This window comes from Esox lucius, chromosome 4 (assembly GCF_011004845.1).
Source record: "Esox lucius isolate fEsoLuc1 chromosome 4, fEsoLuc1.pri, whole genome shotgun sequence".
Lineage (NCBI taxonomy): Eukaryota > Metazoa > Chordata > Actinopteri > Esociformes > Esocidae > Esox > Esox lucius.
This window is the reverse complement of record NC_047572.1, coordinates 29,985,490-30,004,627: the sequence shown is the minus strand read 5'-3', so window position 1 is coordinate 30,004,627 and position 19,138 is coordinate 29,985,490. Positions and strand designations below refer to the sequence as shown.

At 42.3% G+C, this 19,138-nt stretch overlaps 1 protein-coding gene across 2 annotated transcripts; it reads left to right on the top strand.

The window, feature by feature from the left end:
- The first annotated feature begins 8,408 nt into the window (after positions 1-8,408).
- On the top strand, positions 8,409-18,976 carry cpxm1b (carboxypeptidase X (M14 family), member 1b). Of its 2 annotated transcripts, none has more exons than XM_029119188.2 (13): positions 8,409-9,073; positions 11,226-11,335; positions 11,523-11,662; positions 11,793-11,877; positions 12,114-12,267; positions 12,388-12,479; positions 13,985-14,108; positions 15,393-15,589; positions 15,698-15,886; positions 16,082-16,376; positions 16,464-16,603; positions 16,690-16,792; positions 17,964-18,976. In XM_029119188.2, the coding sequence occupies exons 1-13, from the start codon at positions 8,716-8,718 to the stop codon at positions 18,272-18,274; spliced, it is 2,298 nt and encodes a 765-aa protein (XP_028975021.2). In that variant the 5' UTR covers positions 8,409-8,715; the 3' UTR covers positions 18,275-18,976. The 2 variants fall into 2 exon arrangements, with proteins under 2 accessions (XP_028975021.2, XP_028975022.2); XM_029119189.2 differs by lacking the exon at positions 8,409-9,073 and adding an exon at positions 9,570-9,752.
- Positions 18,977-19,138: the final 162 nt, after the last annotated feature.

Below are 19,138 nucleotides of genomic sequence, written 5' to 3'. Positions count from 1 at the left end.
TAATGGTGGCATCTCTTATATAAACCATGTGAAGCAGGGGAGACTGGGGATGTCAGTAACACTTTTTGTTTGAACTTTAGTTACTTAGTGGTTGTTCGTGCTAGATCTGTCAAAGTTTGATGCACGGTACCCATATTTGTCTACAAATAAAACTCACTTGGATGTCTACTACACAAACACGGATTATATGAGTTAATGTCAAATACAAAGAGTTCCGTTGTTACAACCTACCCCACTACTGGGGTGAGTTGTAACACTAGCTGAGGATAGATGTTACAATGAGAGGTAATCTGCAGAAATAAGATCCAAACCTACCAATTTATGCAAGAACTTAATTTAAGAATATAGGAATAAACAGTTTTGGAAAAAATGAACAATTTAAACTGACAAAAACATGTATTACTAACCGAACTTATAACTCTAATAGCACAAAAACAATTGATGTGTATGTTTGTGTGAGTGTGCATGTGTTTGTGTGGGGGGCTGTATTCCTGAATGTGCCTGTGTCAGTTCAATCACTGTCTCTGTTGTGGCAAATGTAGATGGCTGCCATATGGGGATGGCTACACTGGCCTAGGCCTAGCATGTCGGATTGGGAAAAATTTGAATGGAAATACCCTGAACAAAATTATAAACTAACACTTTTGTTTTTGCCCCCATTTATCATGAGCTGAACTCAAAGATAAAAGACTTTCTCTATGTACACAAAAGGCCTATTTCTCTCAAATATTGTTCACAAATCTGTCTAAATCTGTGTTAGTGAGCACTTCTCCTTTGCTGAGATAATCCATCCACCTCACAGGTGTGGCATACCAAGCTGATTAGACAGCATGATTATTGCACATGCGTGCCTTAGGCTGGCCACAATAAAAGGCCACTCTAAAATATACAGTTCCATCACACAGCACAATGCTACAGATGTCGCACGTTTTGAGGGAGCGTGCAATTGGCATGCTGACTGCAGGAATGTCCACCAGAGCTGTTTTCTGTGAATTTAATGTTTATTTCTCTACCATAAGCCGTATCCAAAGGTGCTTCAGAGAATTTGGCAGTACATCCAAATGGCCTCACAACCACAGACCACATGTAAACAGACCAGCCCAGGACCTCCACATCCAGCATCTTCACCTCTAAGATCTTCTGAGACCAGCCACCCGGACAGCTGCTGCAACAATCGGTTTGCATAACCAAAGAATTTCTGCACAAACTGTCAGAAACCGTCTCAGGGAAGCTCCTCTGCATGCTCGTCGTCCTCATCAGTGTCTCGAGCTGACCGACTTGAGTGGGCAAATGCTCACATTCGATGGCGTCTGGCACTTTGAAGAGGTGTTTTCTTCACGGATGAATCCCGGTTTTCACTGTACAGGGCAGATGACAGACAGAGTGTATGTCGTCCTGTGGGTGAGCGGTTTGCTGATGTCAACGTTGTGGATCAAGTGGCCCATAGTGGCGGTGGGGTTATGGTATGGGCAGGCATGTGTTATGGACAACGAACACAGGTGCATTTTATTGATGGCATTTTGAATGCACAGAGATACTGTGACGAGATCCTGAGGCCCATTGTTGTGCCATTCATCCACCACCATCACCTCATGTTGCAGCATGATAATGCACGGCCCCATGTTGCAAGGATCTGTACACAATTCCTGGAAGCTGAAAACATCCCAGTTCTTGCATGGCCAGCATAGTCACCGGACATGTCACCCATTGAGCATGTTTGGCAAGCCCTGGATCAGCGTTTACGACAGCGTGTTCCAGGTCATGCCAATATCCAGCAACTTTGCCCAGCCATTGAAGAGGACTGGACCAACATTCCACAGGCCACAATCAACAACCTGATCAACTCTATGCGAAGGAGATGTGTTGGACTGCGTGAAGCAAATGGTGGTCACACCAGATAGTGACTAGTTTTCGGACCCCACCAATACAGTGAAACTGCACATTTTAGAGTGGCCTTTTATTGTGGCCAGCCCAAGGCACGCCTGTGCAATAGTCATGTTGTCTAATCAGCATCTTGATATATGCCACACCTGTGAGGTCGATGGATTATCTCGGCAAAGAAGTGCTCACTAGACAGATTTGTGAACAATATTTTAGAGAAATAAGCATTTGAGTTCAGCTCATGATAAATGGGGCAAAAACAAAAGTGTTGCGTTTATAATTTTGTTCAGTGTAAATGTACAGAAGTGCACGTGGAAATAAAACAACCTCACTAAGCAAGACATGGCACTTTCCAACCATGCTTTAAAACATATTAAACTAAATTAGTCTCCAGCCTAATTATCAAGAACGAATGACATTCACACGAATGAATGTGCAAACGATACTGTTTATTGTTGTGAGGTTTTCCCGTCACTCCCGGTCCGACTCCTCCCCGCCACGCTCCGCACCTGCCACCGTTTCACTTCCCAGCACGCATGAACGCACCCAACACTCCAGATCCCAATCACCTGAATATTGAACACCTGTGCCCTGTTAACCCCTCTATTTAGCCCGTGCTCTTCCTCCCCTCCAGTGTGAGGTATTGTTCCCAGGGGACCTGCCAAGACTTCTATCGCGCGCTCTCATTACTTTGTTGATTCCCAGCCTGTTGTGTTCTCTACCCTCTTGTCCCGTCCTCTCTCCTTGTTTACAGTATCCTGCGTCTTGACCTGTTCGTCTGCCCCGTCGTGTCTCTCCCTGCCTACGCTACCTGTGTAGTTACCTGTACGGACTACCTTCCCGGAACACCGACCTCCCTGCCTGCCCCTGGATATCCTTACCATCTCTCCCTGCCTACCCTACCTGTGTAGTTACCTGTACGGACTGCCTTCCCGGAACACCGACCTCCCTGCCTGCCCCTGGATATCCTTACCGTCTCTCCCAGCCTGTACTGTAGCCTCCGCTGATTGATCACCTGGCTTCCTGACCTGCTGGCCTGCTTCTCGGTTTCGCGTCTCTGCTCATCCCTGCCTGTGCCTTCGCCTTCAAGGACTGATCTTCTGGTTTCCGACTCTCTGCCTGGCTTTATCGTTTGTGTGTTAGCCTACTCCCTTGTGTGACGAAAAATTAAATCTACCATTGCACTTCTGCAATTGGACGCTTAGATTTACAAGACCAAAACTTTTCTTCAGTAAGTAATAAAAGGCAGGAAAATAATATTTTATTTATTTGTTAGATCCGGGTATAATTGTCGAATTAAATGAAAGTGCCGTATTCAAAAGGACTATTATGTTCAATCTGCCTTTTGGGAAACATGATACTGTGTGCCTCCTGTTTTTTTCTGGTTAAATACTGCATGTACCAAATGTTAGGCCAGGGTTAGGGATCTGATGAAAATGTTGGGGAACATTAGGGGACTTTGGGATAGGCTTACAGATCTGACAGAAACTTTTGAGATGTGAGGAAAAGGTTGGGATAGGGTTAGGGATATGACAGAAACGTTGGGGAACAGTAGGGAAACGTTAGGATTGGGGGTTAAGGATCTGACAGAAACATTTAGACAGAATATTAGACAAATCTGTGGTTACTTTTACCAGTGATCCACACTGTTCCACTGTATTCAAATTATAATGCAAATTAAGGTCAAATGCAAGCCATCCAAGTAAATCAGGACATTAGATAAAATTCCTTTTAAGTTATAGTTAAGGTTCGAGACAACATTAGAAAGATATTGTTTTTTAGAGCAATGTTTAACACTTTTTCTGGAATGCTCACAACACCTGTAATAAGTAATACAGAACATCAACCTTGGGTTCTAATTATATTTTTACCATCACCTGAAAGAACACAACTTCCTGTAATGTTCTTAAAACACACCGCCAAAACAAAATCTGTGAGTAATACATGTGGTTCTGAAGAAACATTACAGCAACATTCAGCTAATGTTGATTAGCTGAATGTTTCTGTAATATTGGCAATGTTAATGAAAACACCCACAGCTCTACTTTATGACAGGATGTTCCAAAAATATTCCCTGAAATACACTTTGGCAGTTATGTTTGGATTAAATTAAATTAGCTCTGGGAAAACATTAATGGAACATTCTGCTAATGTTCTTATAGCCGTCATCCAAAACCCCAAAACAACATGGCGCAAACGTTAAATCACAGTTATAGTGGAATGTTATGACATGATTGTTCCAATAAAGTTCCCTGAACATTCCACTGTAATTAAATGTTTAAGCTGAGAAATGTGGAGAAAACACTCTTTTAATAATCAGCCAATGCTGATCACTATTACCGATGACAAACTGCATGAAACAGTCCTGTGACACCTGGTATTCTGTAATGTCATGTCATATGAAGTTGCAATAATGTTCTAAAGTAAACACATACTTTAATGATAATGGAACCAGTTCTGAAAGCATTGCTGCAGTGCCATGCTAATGCTGATGAATGCGCTAATATCATAAAATTACGTTTTAAACAAATGTCATTATAATGGAAGTATGTTGCTAATTGGCCTAACCCTTATCCTTCTCTAGACCACTTAGCCAGTGGTTAGCCAGCTACTCCAGGACTACAACATTATACTCTTGAGGAAGTAAAAACAAACTGTTTGAGATGTGTTGTTTTTCCTCCAGGGTATTGCTTCAGGTACTGCAGCACCTAGCCTGACATTTAGTCATTTAGCAGAAGCTTGTATCCAAAGCCACTTATACCTGTAACTGCATGGTTTGTCATACTAGTTCCACTGCAGGTAACCAGCAACCCTGGCCTTTCAAGCTCTATGCTCTACCAACTCAGATGTAGGCCGCACCCCTGACCAACTGAGTTAATTCATCAGTTAAGTGATTGTCTAAATTGAACACACTCGATCTTCTGTGTCAGGTAGATTAAAAACAAGTTACCTGCAGCAACTGAAATGCTGGATACTTACTTTTCGGGATTCATTTGTGCTCTCTGTTAAGACAGATACCAAAATCTGGAAGTTAGAATAAGATTCTGAACAGCATTATGTGTCAGGCACATCTCAGTGGTGAGGAATTGACTGTTGAACACATTTTCTCATTCTAGAAAGAGGAATAACACTAGAAACATTTTATTTCACGACATTCTGTGTTGGAAAAATATTTCATAATGTCCCAAGACTTTACAAAAAAGTAATTAAAAAATAGCTTTACTATTGTTGCAACACCAAATACATGTTTTACACCCTAATACCAATAACCTATTGTCACCCATGTAGGTCACTATATGGGTGACAACTGAACAGATCTACCATGAAGATGATTTGAAAATGAACCATGAAAAAATATTATATATGATTATTACCATAACTTTGTGGCATTTGTGGAACCAATATTTTTCAAGCTACATACATTGTTATTGTATTTGCGTCTATAACCTCCATTTTGGGGTTTAACACTGATTTTCAGATTCTTTCGGATAACTTAATGCAATGACAAAATGATATGTGTAGTAGGTAGTGGATGATATTTGGAACAAAAAATTCAAAAATGTTAGCATTTGGAAACAATGTCATTTAAACTAAACCAAAGCATTCATTGATGTCAAATATTGTCCATAATCTGTTTTGGATATAAAATTGTATTTAGTGAGTTGGATGTACCTTTAAGAGCGAGATACACAACATTTTCTCTGCGGTCTCCAATTCCTTGCTCACTGTTTTCTGACACTTGTGCTGGAGTGCGCACGTGCGTTTGTGTGTCAGTTAGAGAAAAATCACGAACACGTATGTTGAAGTTGCACATTACAATGAAAAAAATATGTGATCACAAAACTGAAGCGGCATTCACAATTTCAAATAATGTCGGTATCTAAGTGAGCTCTTTGCTCTCATATCATTGCATGGGTTCACCGCCAGTGCTTTAAACACAGTCAAGGCTTGACCACAACACCCGGGCTCACGAGACACGGCAGGATATTGGCGACAAACATGCAACTAACAAAGCTCCAAGTACTCAGGTGTGAGAATTCCTTTTTCCAGATAAGGGTTGGCAGGAAGCTGAGCGAACATCGAAATACCTTGCAACTATGAATCATTAGGAAAGCATGCATAACTTAGGGGGGACCGGAAAGTCTTCTCGAGTGTTTGCTCAAATGAACAATGTCCTGACAAAACCTCACTGCATAATGCAGAAACATCCCTTTATAATTCCTCATAAGTCGACGGATATAAACGTGATGAAAAGCCAACTATGAAAGTATGTTTCGAATAACGTTAATACAGTAGAGTAGCGTAAGTCATCTATAGTGAGTTGTTATTTACCAAGGACAAATAATATTGCGTAGTCTACTTCATACATGTCCGCCGTGTTTTTCTACACACATACACACACACACAGAGTTTTCTATCCATACTATTCATTAAGAAAGTATTCAATACCTGACGACATTTAGTGTAAACAATGAATTCATTATTTTTCAGCATTACAGAAACTGGATATTAATTAGAAGTCAACAATCAAACGCTGTGTCTTCATGACCGGAATACATCAGCAGAAAAATATCCACACACAAAACAAAGCAAAACAATATCCGTTGGTCCCTACTTCGGCTCTCAGCCTTTTCAGTTCACAATCTGGTCACTGTCGCCATCTAGTGTGTTTACCGCGCCTAAACATATAATCCCATTTACACAACATGAAATTGCATTGAAGTCCTGCAATGTTAACGGTTCAAATGAACACAATGATCAATGTATGTATTCCATGAAAAAAATTCAATTTCATTAAGCGTAATATAGTAAGAATGCCTTTTTGGGGAGATATATTTTTAACCATTGCGTGACTAATATCCAATAATATAGCGTGACTGTCGGGTGAAAATAAAATGTTTTGGCAGTTTTTGTTTTGTTTTGGCAACTTGCTAAACAAACCAACGTAGCCTTTGATATGCCATTTAATTATAGTTGGTTTGCCAAAATCCGGAAACATTTCCAGAAATTCCGGTAAGGTGTTTCTTGCATTTTGGTAGTACCTCCATCTACACTCCATCTACACTCCATCTACACAGCCCAGTTTGTATTTGAGGTGACAGACTGGCGCGAAATCTCAGCTGTGCTGTGTAGCCAATTAAGGACCGTGGACAGCGGCCTACTCACAAGACCGTGCTGGCACCAACAAAATGATTGGCACCTTTTATTAAATGAGCAAAAGAGTATTGAATACACAACACTGGCGATTAACTATATGTTATGCTAAAGCATGGGAAAAGTATATTATATATTCTTTTAATAATATGACTTCCTAAAACGTATATTTTTAGCAAGTAATATATTGTTTTCTAAAAACAATCGGTGTCCAAATGATTGACCCACCCCCTACCGACATATGAATAAAATCCAACGAAATGTAATCTGAATTAACATTACATGTATTTAAGAAGATCCCAGTCTTAAGATACTGTGCTGTGGTAGTTATTGTTCTCCTATTTTACTGTTAACACACACGTCAAATCCCTTCATAATATATCACCATGACAAAACCGAAGAACTTGCAAATGAAAAGATAAATGTTTTTTTATATAATAGCTAAAAACCGAAATATACCACTTAGCACTATTGGGACATTAATTAATTAGTCCAAAACCTGTGAAACAGTACTACATTTGCCAGGTAGAGGACAAACCCGAAGTTTGGCCCCCACACTCACAGTAAGTAAGATGGTCCGGGAGGGAAAGAACATTACCAGGGCCACGTGGGAGATTTACTGGGTCTCCTCTTGGGGACTTCATGTCTACAATTAAACTTTTTACCTCCGTGACAAAACAGCCCATTTTGAAGAGCTGCCAAACGACCTTTGATTGATAGAAACCAACAAATGTAAGCACCTGGACTTAGTTAAACCGCACTGGTGCTTGGATTGGAACCGAAACTGTGGTTAGATTAACTGTAAAATGTAAATTAGTGTAATAAACTAGGCTAATTGAAAAAAAGCAACGGTGGTAGGCAATTAAAAATCATATAAATAAATAAAGACATGACAATATATGTCGGCTAGTTACATTTACAGCAAACAAACGAAAAAACGACATTAGTATGGCCGTCCTCGGAAAAAGGAAACATCCTACAGTGAGATGTAGTAATGCTCAGCTGTCATGCTACAAAGACAGGCATAAAAACGTGTTATGAAAAAATCACATCTATTAAATCTAAATAATACTTAGTTCGGTGAGGTCGGTGGATGCATAGTTCGTATTGGTTTATTATTTAAAACAAATGTATATCTGATTCCGAGATTTTTTTGAAACTGTGTTTCTGGAAAGCCTTTTTTGCTACACCAGTTTCAGCTTTTTTCTAGTTGTAATACTCAATCAATACCACTACATGGAAGCACATGCCCATAAATATGTCGGACGTCGGTATTACTCTGTTAATTCCATAATATAGATACGTTATTGGACATCTGAATAGTGCCAGATAGAAACATACTGGTTGGAAAGACAATTACTAATTTGTAGGTTACTGACATAGAAGTAGCCTGCAGATCCCTGCTTGAAATAGTTGTCAAACAATAAATATTGAACCATGACGCGTTTTAAAAGTGACGTTTTATAAAACAGGCTCTTATTATGCAGTTTTTTTTTTTTTCGTTCTGGACCAGCAACGTTATAGGCAGCGCGGTACCGTTTACTTATACATGCGCAACACAGTGTTTAAGGGGACCTTGTTTTGTAAGTCTGTGGGTATTGGGAGTAGCAGTGTCCCTTCGTGTTGAGTGGGGGACGTTTAAATGTTCGATATTCACCTGGAAAATCTGAAGGGACAATAATGGCACTACCACTACACTTGAGCATTGTTTTAACGTTTTTGATATGTGTATCATATAGCTTCGTTTCGTCAGACAGTGGCACACCTTCAGGTGTGGATTATAATACAACTGAAAGTATTACTCCGACAAAGAGACGAGACTCTGCAACTAAGCCAAATATCACCCCGAGCAATAACAGCACCAGTGCACCCGCCGTCAGACTGACATCTGCAACTACCGAAAAGTTGCGGACAACTAGACCACCTCAAACGAGCACCAACTACAGTTTTAACACTGAAGATTTGAATGAAGGCATTGACAAGAACGTGGAAAAAAGATTATGGAAAAAAGAGTTTGAGGATGAACCACTTGAATTAGGTGAGCGTTGAATTTGGCGATGTTAAATCTGGTCAACTGTACTGTAATATTTTTTTTTAAAACGGTACTTATTGTTAATTATGTTCCGATGTGTTAACATTGTTGAAGACGTTTTCAAATTCTCGTCTGTATTTCAAGTGTAATTATTTTTGCAAATATTTCTGACATTTGGAAAAAGGACACCGCTGATGTGGTCCATCAGGTCCTTAAATTTAACCTCGGAAAATATTAAAAACGAAAGGGAATATTAACATCAACAAAAGATTAACACCAGGGAAAACTTTAGTGACAGGGGTTGGTTCTGTCCATGCTCCGTAGCTGTGGTCTTGTACATTCCCAATTCCGTGTGGTGTAGTTTTTAGATGGGGGCTATGGGTTGATGATAGGAACCAGATGTTTCGTCGACACGGGTCATCAGACAGCGCTGGTCTTCACAGTTAGACTGTAGTCTTTACGACTGACATCCTACTGTCACATTTCTCATGGACTGTGTGTTCATGAGATGGGTTTGCCCTTTGTACTGTAGCCAAGCGCTCCACCAGGAGTAATATGGCAGAAAAGAGGCCAAAAAAGATACGGAAGGAAGTCAAGAAACCCAAACTGTCGACTAAGATGCACAAGCCCAATGCGGTTAAAAAAATTACCGGACACCCGTCGCTGCAAGGGAAGCCAGTCGGACGTATGTATGGGGAACAAGCCGCATCGGCTTATAGTATGAGAACGGGGATTCCCTAATCATTGACATACTGTCTCGTTGACAAGACGGTGTACATTTCCATTTCGTCTATGAAATGCAAAACGCCATCGACAACTCATGTCACAGCCATGCTTGACATTGAATAGCCACCGAGCTTAAAGAGCCGAACAAAATATGCCCTGGCTTAAATTGTTGCTCGTGCTTGAATGTGTTCTCCGCTGCAACTTTTTCATCTGCAGTAGCCTACATCTTACCCACTCTGTCTCTGCCATTCTCGCTCGATTTCCATTTCACTCTTTCTCAATTGCTCTTTAACTTTTTTTCCTGCTCAGTGCTGCACAGAAACCTTGTCCTGTGGGTATCTACTCCGTGATCTTGACCCGTGGGGGAGGGGGCTGATACCCCTGATCTGTTTTTAAATGGGAAATATGTCAGGAATAGACCCGAAATGAGGCCATAAGGGGAGATATATCTTGGAGCCGAACAGGAAGTGCTTGTATATGCCAGAGGGTGAGAGGGGAAGACAGGACTCAAAGCAGGAGAGCAGAGCACTCCAAGTAGAGGCAATTTAGGTTTTATTTTTCGAAAAAGGTCATGTTCATGATTCAGTGCATTAGTAGCTTTTCACAATGAATAATGGAGACATATCTGATAGTTCGATGTAATGACTGTCTACGGAAAATGGATATCGTCTGTGACTGTTTCCACGGTTATTGAAACAATTCCAATTCTTGAGGTTAGAAATAAAAAGATTTTTCCACTGCTCTCTGAACATTGTGAGCTCTTTAGGAACCGTTGAGTCATCACGTTCGTCCAATTGTCAAAGGGGGAGCGAGAACAGCATTTTAATAAATAAAATTGTTCACATATTCTGTTTCATGGCTTCACTTCACTTTTTCACTGGATCAATTACATACTTGATTTGTCAGAGAGACAGAATATAGAGTACTATTGACAAATATTCAGTAGCAGTAATCTCTCAGAGCAGTGGCCTGCTCTGTGTCACAATGAACCCAGTTAAGAGATCCAGCAGGCTTCTAAGGCAACAGGGTATTAGGGTCTTGAGAGAGACGCCTACCAGCCCTGGCCGGGCACAGGGACCAGAGTCTAAATGGCCAGCCAAACAGGCTCATCAGACAATAAACTCCTGTGTGCTCTTCACATGGAAATGCAGTAGAAACGGAGGAGGTCATCCTCTTTCCCTCAGGCTTCCGCTCTGCTTCTCACAATCCCTTCTCAAACCTTCACTCTCATTGTCTCTTGTGCTAAAACGTCTTTTCGAATTGTACGTGTGTGCATGCAGTCTCTCCGTCTCCCTCCAACCGCTGCTCCTTTTTAAATGAAGCGTGTAATTCCAATGAACGTGTCGTGCTGAGAGAAGTGCTTTTGATGACGCTCCACTGCAAGTCCAGTATTCTGCCGTTGTGTGACCTTGATGTCCCCTGTGTCTGTCAGAGTGCCCTCCTCTGGGGCTGGAGTCTCTCAGGGTGAAGGACACGCAGCTGAGAGCCTCGTCCTACAAGCGCCGTGGGCTCGGCCCTCACCGAGGTCGACTCAACATCCAGGTCGGGTCAGTTAGTATAGGAGTCTCTGGTCAGCGTCATGAAACACAGCGCCATTAGTACCAAAGTAAAGGCAAATGGAGCCTCAATTGTTTTCATTATGCCCCTGTATTGTTCTGTGATAACCACCTCCAATACTTGTGTTTCAACCGGCAAAACCTCTGTGAATAAAGTCTCTCTGTCTCAGTAGTCGGGACTAGAGGACGGAGATATATATGATGGGGCCTGGTGTGCCCAATATGAGGACAAGAAACAGTGGCTGGAGGTGGACGCCCTGCGACCCACCCGCTTCACCGGGGTCATCCTCCAGGGGCGCAGTTCCATCTGGAGGTCGGTGGCGGTCTCCACGCATTCACCAGGCGCCCTCTGTGAAGGCGCAATATTAATTTGGCGCATTTGCCTAGTGACCCAACCACACTGTATGGACATTGCTGAGTTGCTCCATGTCGTCCTCTGACAGCTGGAACTTCGTGGAGACTTTCAAGGTACAGTTCAGTAATGACACGCTGGTCTGGAAGTCGGCTATGAACGGATCTGAAGAGGCGGTGAGTTGACATGTCGCATAGAACCCATTATCTATTGGCTTTTTTCAATCACTACGACATCCAAACACAGTCTTCCACATGTTAATCTACTAAATACCTTACTGTTGTAATGGAAAGTTCCTCGTGACCCAGTTGTCAGATTGCGTGCTGATCCCTGCCTACTAACACAATTGCAGTGGAGACTGTGGCTGTTGACAAGCTGACCCCTCAGCCCCTTCACTGTTCTTGTGCTGTAGATTTTCCAGGGGAACCAGGACACTGAAACCCCAGTGTTGGCCCTGTTTAACGAGTCATCAACCGTGGCACGTTACATCCGCATCAATCCTCAGACCTGGCACGAGAACGGAACCGTCTGTCTGAGAGCCGAAGTCCTGGGCTGCAAACTACCTGGTCTGTCACAACCGTCAAACCTTGTCAAAACCGTGCAGTTCGGTAATGACACAGTCAAAAGTTATCATTACATTTCTTTCTGCATTTCTCTGTTCTGTTGTGCCCTTGTCCTTCCTGTAGATCCCAACAACATCTATGCTTGGCAGCAGACGGAGCAAAGCTCCCACGACAAGTTGGACTTCAGACATCACAACTATAAGGAGATGAGGAAAGTAAGGCATGAAGTGGAAAACCAGTTGGCTTGTTGGGGTTCTTTAGATGGTACATGGATGAAGTTCTATGTAGAGAAACACTGGGTAGATACCAATTATTCCAATAGGATGTTCCACCCAGCTGATTAAATAGAAATGGTAGAAGCTCTCAATGGCGCTGCCAATGCTGTAAAGCAGGGGTTCCCAAACTAGGGTCATGTCCCCAATGTTTCATTCAGTAACATTCTTGAGGTCGGTGGATAACATTTTTATATAGATACAAATATATAAATGAAATATGAATATATAGAGAAAACTATGAAATTCACTTTCTGTTTGACCTCAACTGATGGGCACGTGTTATCCATCTGTCAGCACCCTCAGATCAAAACATCTTCCGCGGCCAATCACATAGGAGTACTGTGTCTTTGGTTCATCTTTATGCTAACCAGGAGCTGAGAAATTAAGTTCTAATGTCAAAGAAGTGTGCTTTGTTAGTCATTATATATAATATGTGTCTGTTGCTTCTAATTGATCTAATCACTTTGTGCTATAGACTGTCTATAATTAAATTCTGGCTTCATTTAAATGATTACTTGGATTACTTTCTGTAAAATTGAATATAAATAAATGTAGGTTTCATATAAATATTATAAAATATTATAAACCTATTTAGTAGCGGAATAATATTCTGGGAAATCTTGTTTGTTATTATTATTACTAGTAATTGTAGTAATTGTTTCTAGATAGATAATTCATTACCACTGTAATTCCCAAACGTAAATTTTTTTTTAACTTTTAATATTGGTTATTATTGATTATTTATTATAGATTATTTTGTGACTTTTAATATTGATTATGACATTGTTACTATTATTTAATGTTTAATTAAATAATGTTGCTCATGAAATGCTCCTACCAACTATGATTTTGTGATCTTGTTCACTCAAAATGTAGCATCAGGGACTGCAGGCATGTATGGGATCTGTGACTGTCACAGTAAACCTGTCCAAGAAGCTGAGGTTTTTGTGGTCAGAGCTCCCACACTCCCACAGTCTCACCAAAAACAAATATTAACTTTTTTTTCATTCCTACTTCACACCACACTTCTACTACTGCCTAGTGAGGAGCTAGGTGTAAATCTGGCCATCATGATTTAAAGGGATAGCTCATCCAAATAACAAAAGGGCTCATCTGTGTCCTTACTCTGTCACCAATCTATGGAAGCATTTGGACAGATTTCCATGCTTTGGTTTATTTTCAGGATTTCTAAATGCTAGCATTTTGGGATTTGTGGCACAAATGCTAAAATGTGTCTCTCGGCTAATGGGATTTGAACCAGAAAGTCTACCATTTTGTAATCTGGTCAAGCTATCCATTTAACATATCACTATTACAGGTGCTTCGTGAATTAAACCAGTCTAGTTGTCTGGTAGGCCGCCTCAAGCTTTGGTTCCACTGGAATGGAAGTCTTCTGCCTACAGACAACACCATAACGCTCAAAACCATTCAAATCTGTCCCTCAGCTCATGAAGTCAGTGACTGAGGACTGCCCTGACATTACACGCATCTACAGCATCGGGAAAAGCCATATGGGCCTGAAGATGTACGTCATGGAGATATCAGACAACCCTGGAAAGCATGAGCTGGGTGAGTAGACCAGGCATCAACAACAGGAGGCCCGCGGGTCACCTGCATGAGCTGAGTGGAGTCACTGAGCGTGCCCTGCCCCCATTGAGCTTATCTCTGGCAGACCCTCATACCATTTGCCGCCATTACAATGGAACACGGAGCCAGGAATGCCGTGGACAGGGAACAGGGCAGACTTTGCACTGCAATTTGCACTGTAATCTAAGGAGAAAGTAAAGTAGGGTGACTAGCTTTAAAATATACACGCAATTGTTGGCTGCCTGTTTCGTAAGAGAATAAAAAGCTTTGAATGTTTTTTTTTCTGTCATCTTGATTCAATTTGGTTGTTAATCTCCAATTTCCTTGGCAGAGGTCAAGCCAGGCTGTAAGTTGAATGTTCCACTGGCTAAGACTTTAAGGTGCCAGTAATTTAATGTGAACTCAAGTCAGTGGATTTATACCCTCAGAAATGCGCCTTTGCAAGAAACCCTTGTGCGTTGTGTGAAAGGAGCAACATATTTGTATCTTACATTTTCTCAGGGACCCATTTACACATTTTGACTTCATAGGACATCGAAGGGCACAAAATAATTTCCCCTAAGAATAACCAATCTTTTGTTATTATATAGCACTATCCAACTCTGCCCAGATTGCTGCTTTGAAGGGGTAATGGGTGTGTGCTGAATCTGAGACGGGAAGTTGAAAAACATTGCAGGAACGTTGCACTCTGAACCTATAGAAGCCCCTTGGGAATGGGAACAGACGCGATTTGTGCTCTCCCGAAGCTGAGAGTAATTTTCCTGGCCAGAAAATATTTGTACAGTATTGGTTGTTGTGTTAGATTCAGTCCAATCTTGTTTTTGCCGAGTAAAATACAACATTGAAATGCAATCTTTTTAAATTAATATGTTCAGCGGTTTTATATAACTCACACTCAATGGTCAAAAACTCTTCTTTCCCAGATTACTTTCTTTGAGGCATAACAACCTAAGGAGAATGTGCTGGATTTCAGAGCTTTATGCCAAGGGATTACATGAGGGTAAACCTCAATGGCATGAAAGAGTACTTTCCCAACAGGAAGAAACCCCCACCTCAGCCATGACACCTTCTTCCTGAGTTTAAATTATCTGTCTACCTTAACCTCTCAAACACACCAGTGGCCCGAGACATGTTTTTTACAACCTGGTGGGTCTCAAGACAAGGGTGGTAGTGTAAATCACAATTCTTATCGAAACGCTCAGTGACACGCAATTCCTGGAGACACCGCCTTATGTTATAACACAACTCCTTTGTCTTTCTCTTAAGGTGAGCCTGAATTCCGCTATGTAGCAGGAATGCATGGGAATGAAGTTCTGGGCCGGGAGCTGTTGCTTAACCTTATGCAGTACATCTGCCAGGAATACAAACAGGGCGACCAGCGCATCGTCCGGCTGGTCAAAGAGACACGCATCCACCTGCTGCCTTCGATGAACCCAGACGGTTACGAAATGGCCTACAAGAAGGTCTCTGAAAGCATGTTGGAATGTTATTTAGATTATTTAGTAGTATTTCTCAAACAATCGTGGAGGGCCTGTTGACCTCTGACCCTCCACTCTCTCCTCTAACCCCAGGGATCCGAGTTGGCAGGGTGGGCGCTTGGCCGTTATAGCTACGAAGGCATCGACATGAACCACAACTTTGCTGACCTGAACAAAGTCATGTGGGATGCTATAGAATACGACTTCCAGAATAATGATAAGTCCAAGCTCATCAACCACTACATCCCGATTCCAGAGTATTACACTTCGGAGGACGCATTTGTGAGTTGATGTTCTGGAAAATCACACACGTTAGGCAAATGTATGATTTAGAGATATCGGAAAACAAAAAAGTTTTCTTCCTAAATCCTTATGGATTACATAATGGTCTGACGAATGTTAACCATTGTCCTCATGAGGCTGTTCGAGGGAATATCCCCTCCGCGTCATCAGTGTGTCCGTGCATCTCCATGCCAGGTGGCCTTGGAGACGCGCGCCGTCATCAACTGGATGCAGAACATCCCATTCGTACTGAGCGCCAACCTGCACGGCGGGGAACTGGTGGTCACCTACCCCTTCGACAGGACCGAAGACTGGGCGCCCCGCGATGACACACCCACACCCGATAATAGCTTCTTCCGCTGGCTGGCCACAGTGTATGCCAGCACCAACCAGGCCATGTCGAATCCCGACCGCCGACCCTGTCACAATGAAAACTTCCAGCGCTACAACAACATCATCAACGGCGCCAACTGGCACACAGTTCCAGGAAGTGAGACACTGCTTTCATTTTTGCCTCGAGGACGTTGCGTTTAAATACCAAGAGACGATTGTTAAGTCTGAAACCTCTGTTTTCCAGGCATGAATGACTTCAGCTATCTGCACACCAACTGCTTCGACGTGACGGTGGAGCTGTCCTGCGACAAGTTCCCCCATGCTAGTGAGCTGCCCACTGAGTGGATGAACAACCGAGAGTCTCTACTGGTCTACATGGAGCAGGTCCGTCACCAACGTCCAGCGCAGTTTAAACCGCGGCAAGCTAGTTTCCGGTGCAGTCCTAACTCTGGAACACCTTTATATCCCAGGTCCACAGAGGAATCAAGGGGGTGGTCAGAGACAAAGACACGGAGGCCGGCATCGCGGACGCTGTGATCAAAGTGGATGACATCGACCACCACGTTAGATCAGGTACTGCCTCAGCCCACACGCATCGTCACATGCATCGTCACACGCATCGCTGCGTGCGTCTATGAGCGGCTGCATGCCAATTCAGCGGCGTCATGGACTAGCGTAGCGTTCCATTAGTAATGAATGAACTTCCGCTGTAGCGGCAAGCTTTGACGCTGCAGGTGTGATCGAGGCTTAATGCGATTGCATTGTGGTTCACGTCTGCATTTAGGGTATTTCAGGTTAAACACAGGCAGAGATATAGATAGCAGGGACGTTGTCTGGAAGATATAGGTGACATAACTGAGTCAGGGTGAGCATACACAGAACTAAGGCTTTATGTTACGTGGATCTAATATCCACTTTGGGGGAAGTGAATGGTGGACAAATTATTGGAGGCATTTCTGTTTTTGACCCAATTTGACCGTTATGTTTTATGGGTGCTTATCACTCGCACTGTGATGTCTATATGATATGGTTAGCTGATATGAAGCCTAAAACATCTATCCAGCAATTTGAAAACAGCAAAATCAGAAAAACTGAGAAATGTGACTAAAAATGCTTGAACCCCGAATACAGAAGTTTACCTCTAGAGGGCACTGCAAGAATATGTCACGTAGCTTATATCTTGTAAAGACTAATTAGCGTTAACACAATCACATTTAAGGTTGGACTGGTCTAGGTTCTGCAGTGGAAACAACTCTGGGTGAACCATGACCGTGTCCACATCGTTGTAAAGTGTAACAATAAATGTCACATTGTATTTAAGAAAGTCAACGTGTGACATGAGCTCAATGAGAAAATACAGTTCATCATAAGCAGTGGTTAGAAACATAATGAAGTGTTTGTTTAGGTGAGCCTTTTAATCTGTAGTAGTGCATGGGTTCTAATGTTTTGATAAGGAAAATCATTGTCTCTATTTTACAATTTTCCACATTATATATTTGAGGGGTTCTCCCTTTTTTGAATTCCGTTTGCTCTCACTACGTCACGGAGCAAAGAAAGGGAGGGACAGAGACACGGCTTCTCGACAACCGATTGCTTAATAGTATATCTGTCAGCGCTGTATTTGTTTCTATATACCGAACGTTGCATTAGCCAGCTATCCTCAGCAGACTGATGAAAACCCCTTGTTTGAACTGAGGTGAAATCTGCTAAACCGGATTAATATGGTCACCTCCCTCTACCGCAGTCGCTGATGGGGACTACTGGCGCCTGCTAAACCCCGGAGAGTATGAAGTCACCGCAAGCGCAGAGGGCTACAACCCGTCCACGCGCCGGTGCCAGGTTATGTATGACCACTACCCCACCGTGTGTGACTTCCGCCTCACCAAGACCCCCAGACAGAGGCTGAAGGAGATGCTGGCCAAGGGGATCAAGCCTCCCAAAGACCTGCAGATTAGACTGCGGCAGCTGCGTCTGCGAAAGCTGAGAGCAAGCACCAAAACAATAAACCGCAGGCGTGCGGCTGCTAGCAGGAGGGTACGCAGTCTGGGATCTTGACCTCGAGTTCTGTCAACCACAACACACAATGTCTGGGAAATGCTTTTATTACATTGTGATGAAACTTCCTGGTATAAGTCAGAGTGTGCGTTTTTTTAGGGCGAGGTTACTAAAGGTCAGAACAAGAAATGTCATGGGGACATTTTCCTGAATTGCATTTTCCTTCCAGTAAGGTTTAGTGATTTATTGCTGAAAGAAATGTGCTTTTATTTACATATTATAATCCAATTTTACAAAATAAATGCAAGACGAATTTGGCATAGACTTTTAAACTTTGAAGCTTGAAGGTTTTTGTTCCATCTGGCACCATTTTGACATTGGTCTTCCTTTATTGTAGAATGTCGTACATTTATATGTTAATACAGAAAACACCACGTATTTGGTTTAACCATTTATTTTAGAACTTATGTACAGCAATGTACATACTATGTCTTGTTATTGGGTTCTGCTACCCTGGGGTACGTTAGTGCCATCACTAAACCATGTCTACAATACTACCAACAATAACATCAGTGTAATATTGGTAACATCAATCCCCAATGAGTTCCCCAAACGGGTTCAATCTGACATTGTGATCGGAGCGATCCGACATTAGCTGATGCGTCGCTGACCAATTCCCACCTGGGCTTCATGGCTGAACTGACCACTCTAATAAAGTACACAATTCTTGAATGTGGACATCACATTGGAATTCCCCCTGCGCACGAGAACCAGTGTGACAGTGTTGGGGGGTGGTGGGTGTGGGGGGGGGGGGGGGGGGGGGGTGGATAGATAAAACACCTAAACATAATCACCCAGTTAGACATCCTACCTCATTTAACCCTGTGACCTTAATCAGATTTCCTCTGTTGAGGATGTGGAACG

Excerpts from the sequence above, each read along its gene's own strand:
- cpxm1b (XM_029119188.2), top strand. The coding sequence starts at position 8,716 with ATGGCACTACCACTACACTTGAGCATTGTTTTAACGTTTTTGATATGT. Across the intron at positions 9,074-11,225 it reads GGATGAACCACTTGAATTAG|AGTGCCCTCCTCTGGGGCTG; the intron begins GTGAGCGTTGAA and ends TGTGTCTGTCAG. Across the intron at positions 16,604-16,689 it reads TACTGGTCTACATGGAGCAG|GTCCACAGAGGAATCAAGGG; the intron begins GTCCGTCACCAA and ends TTTATATCCCAG.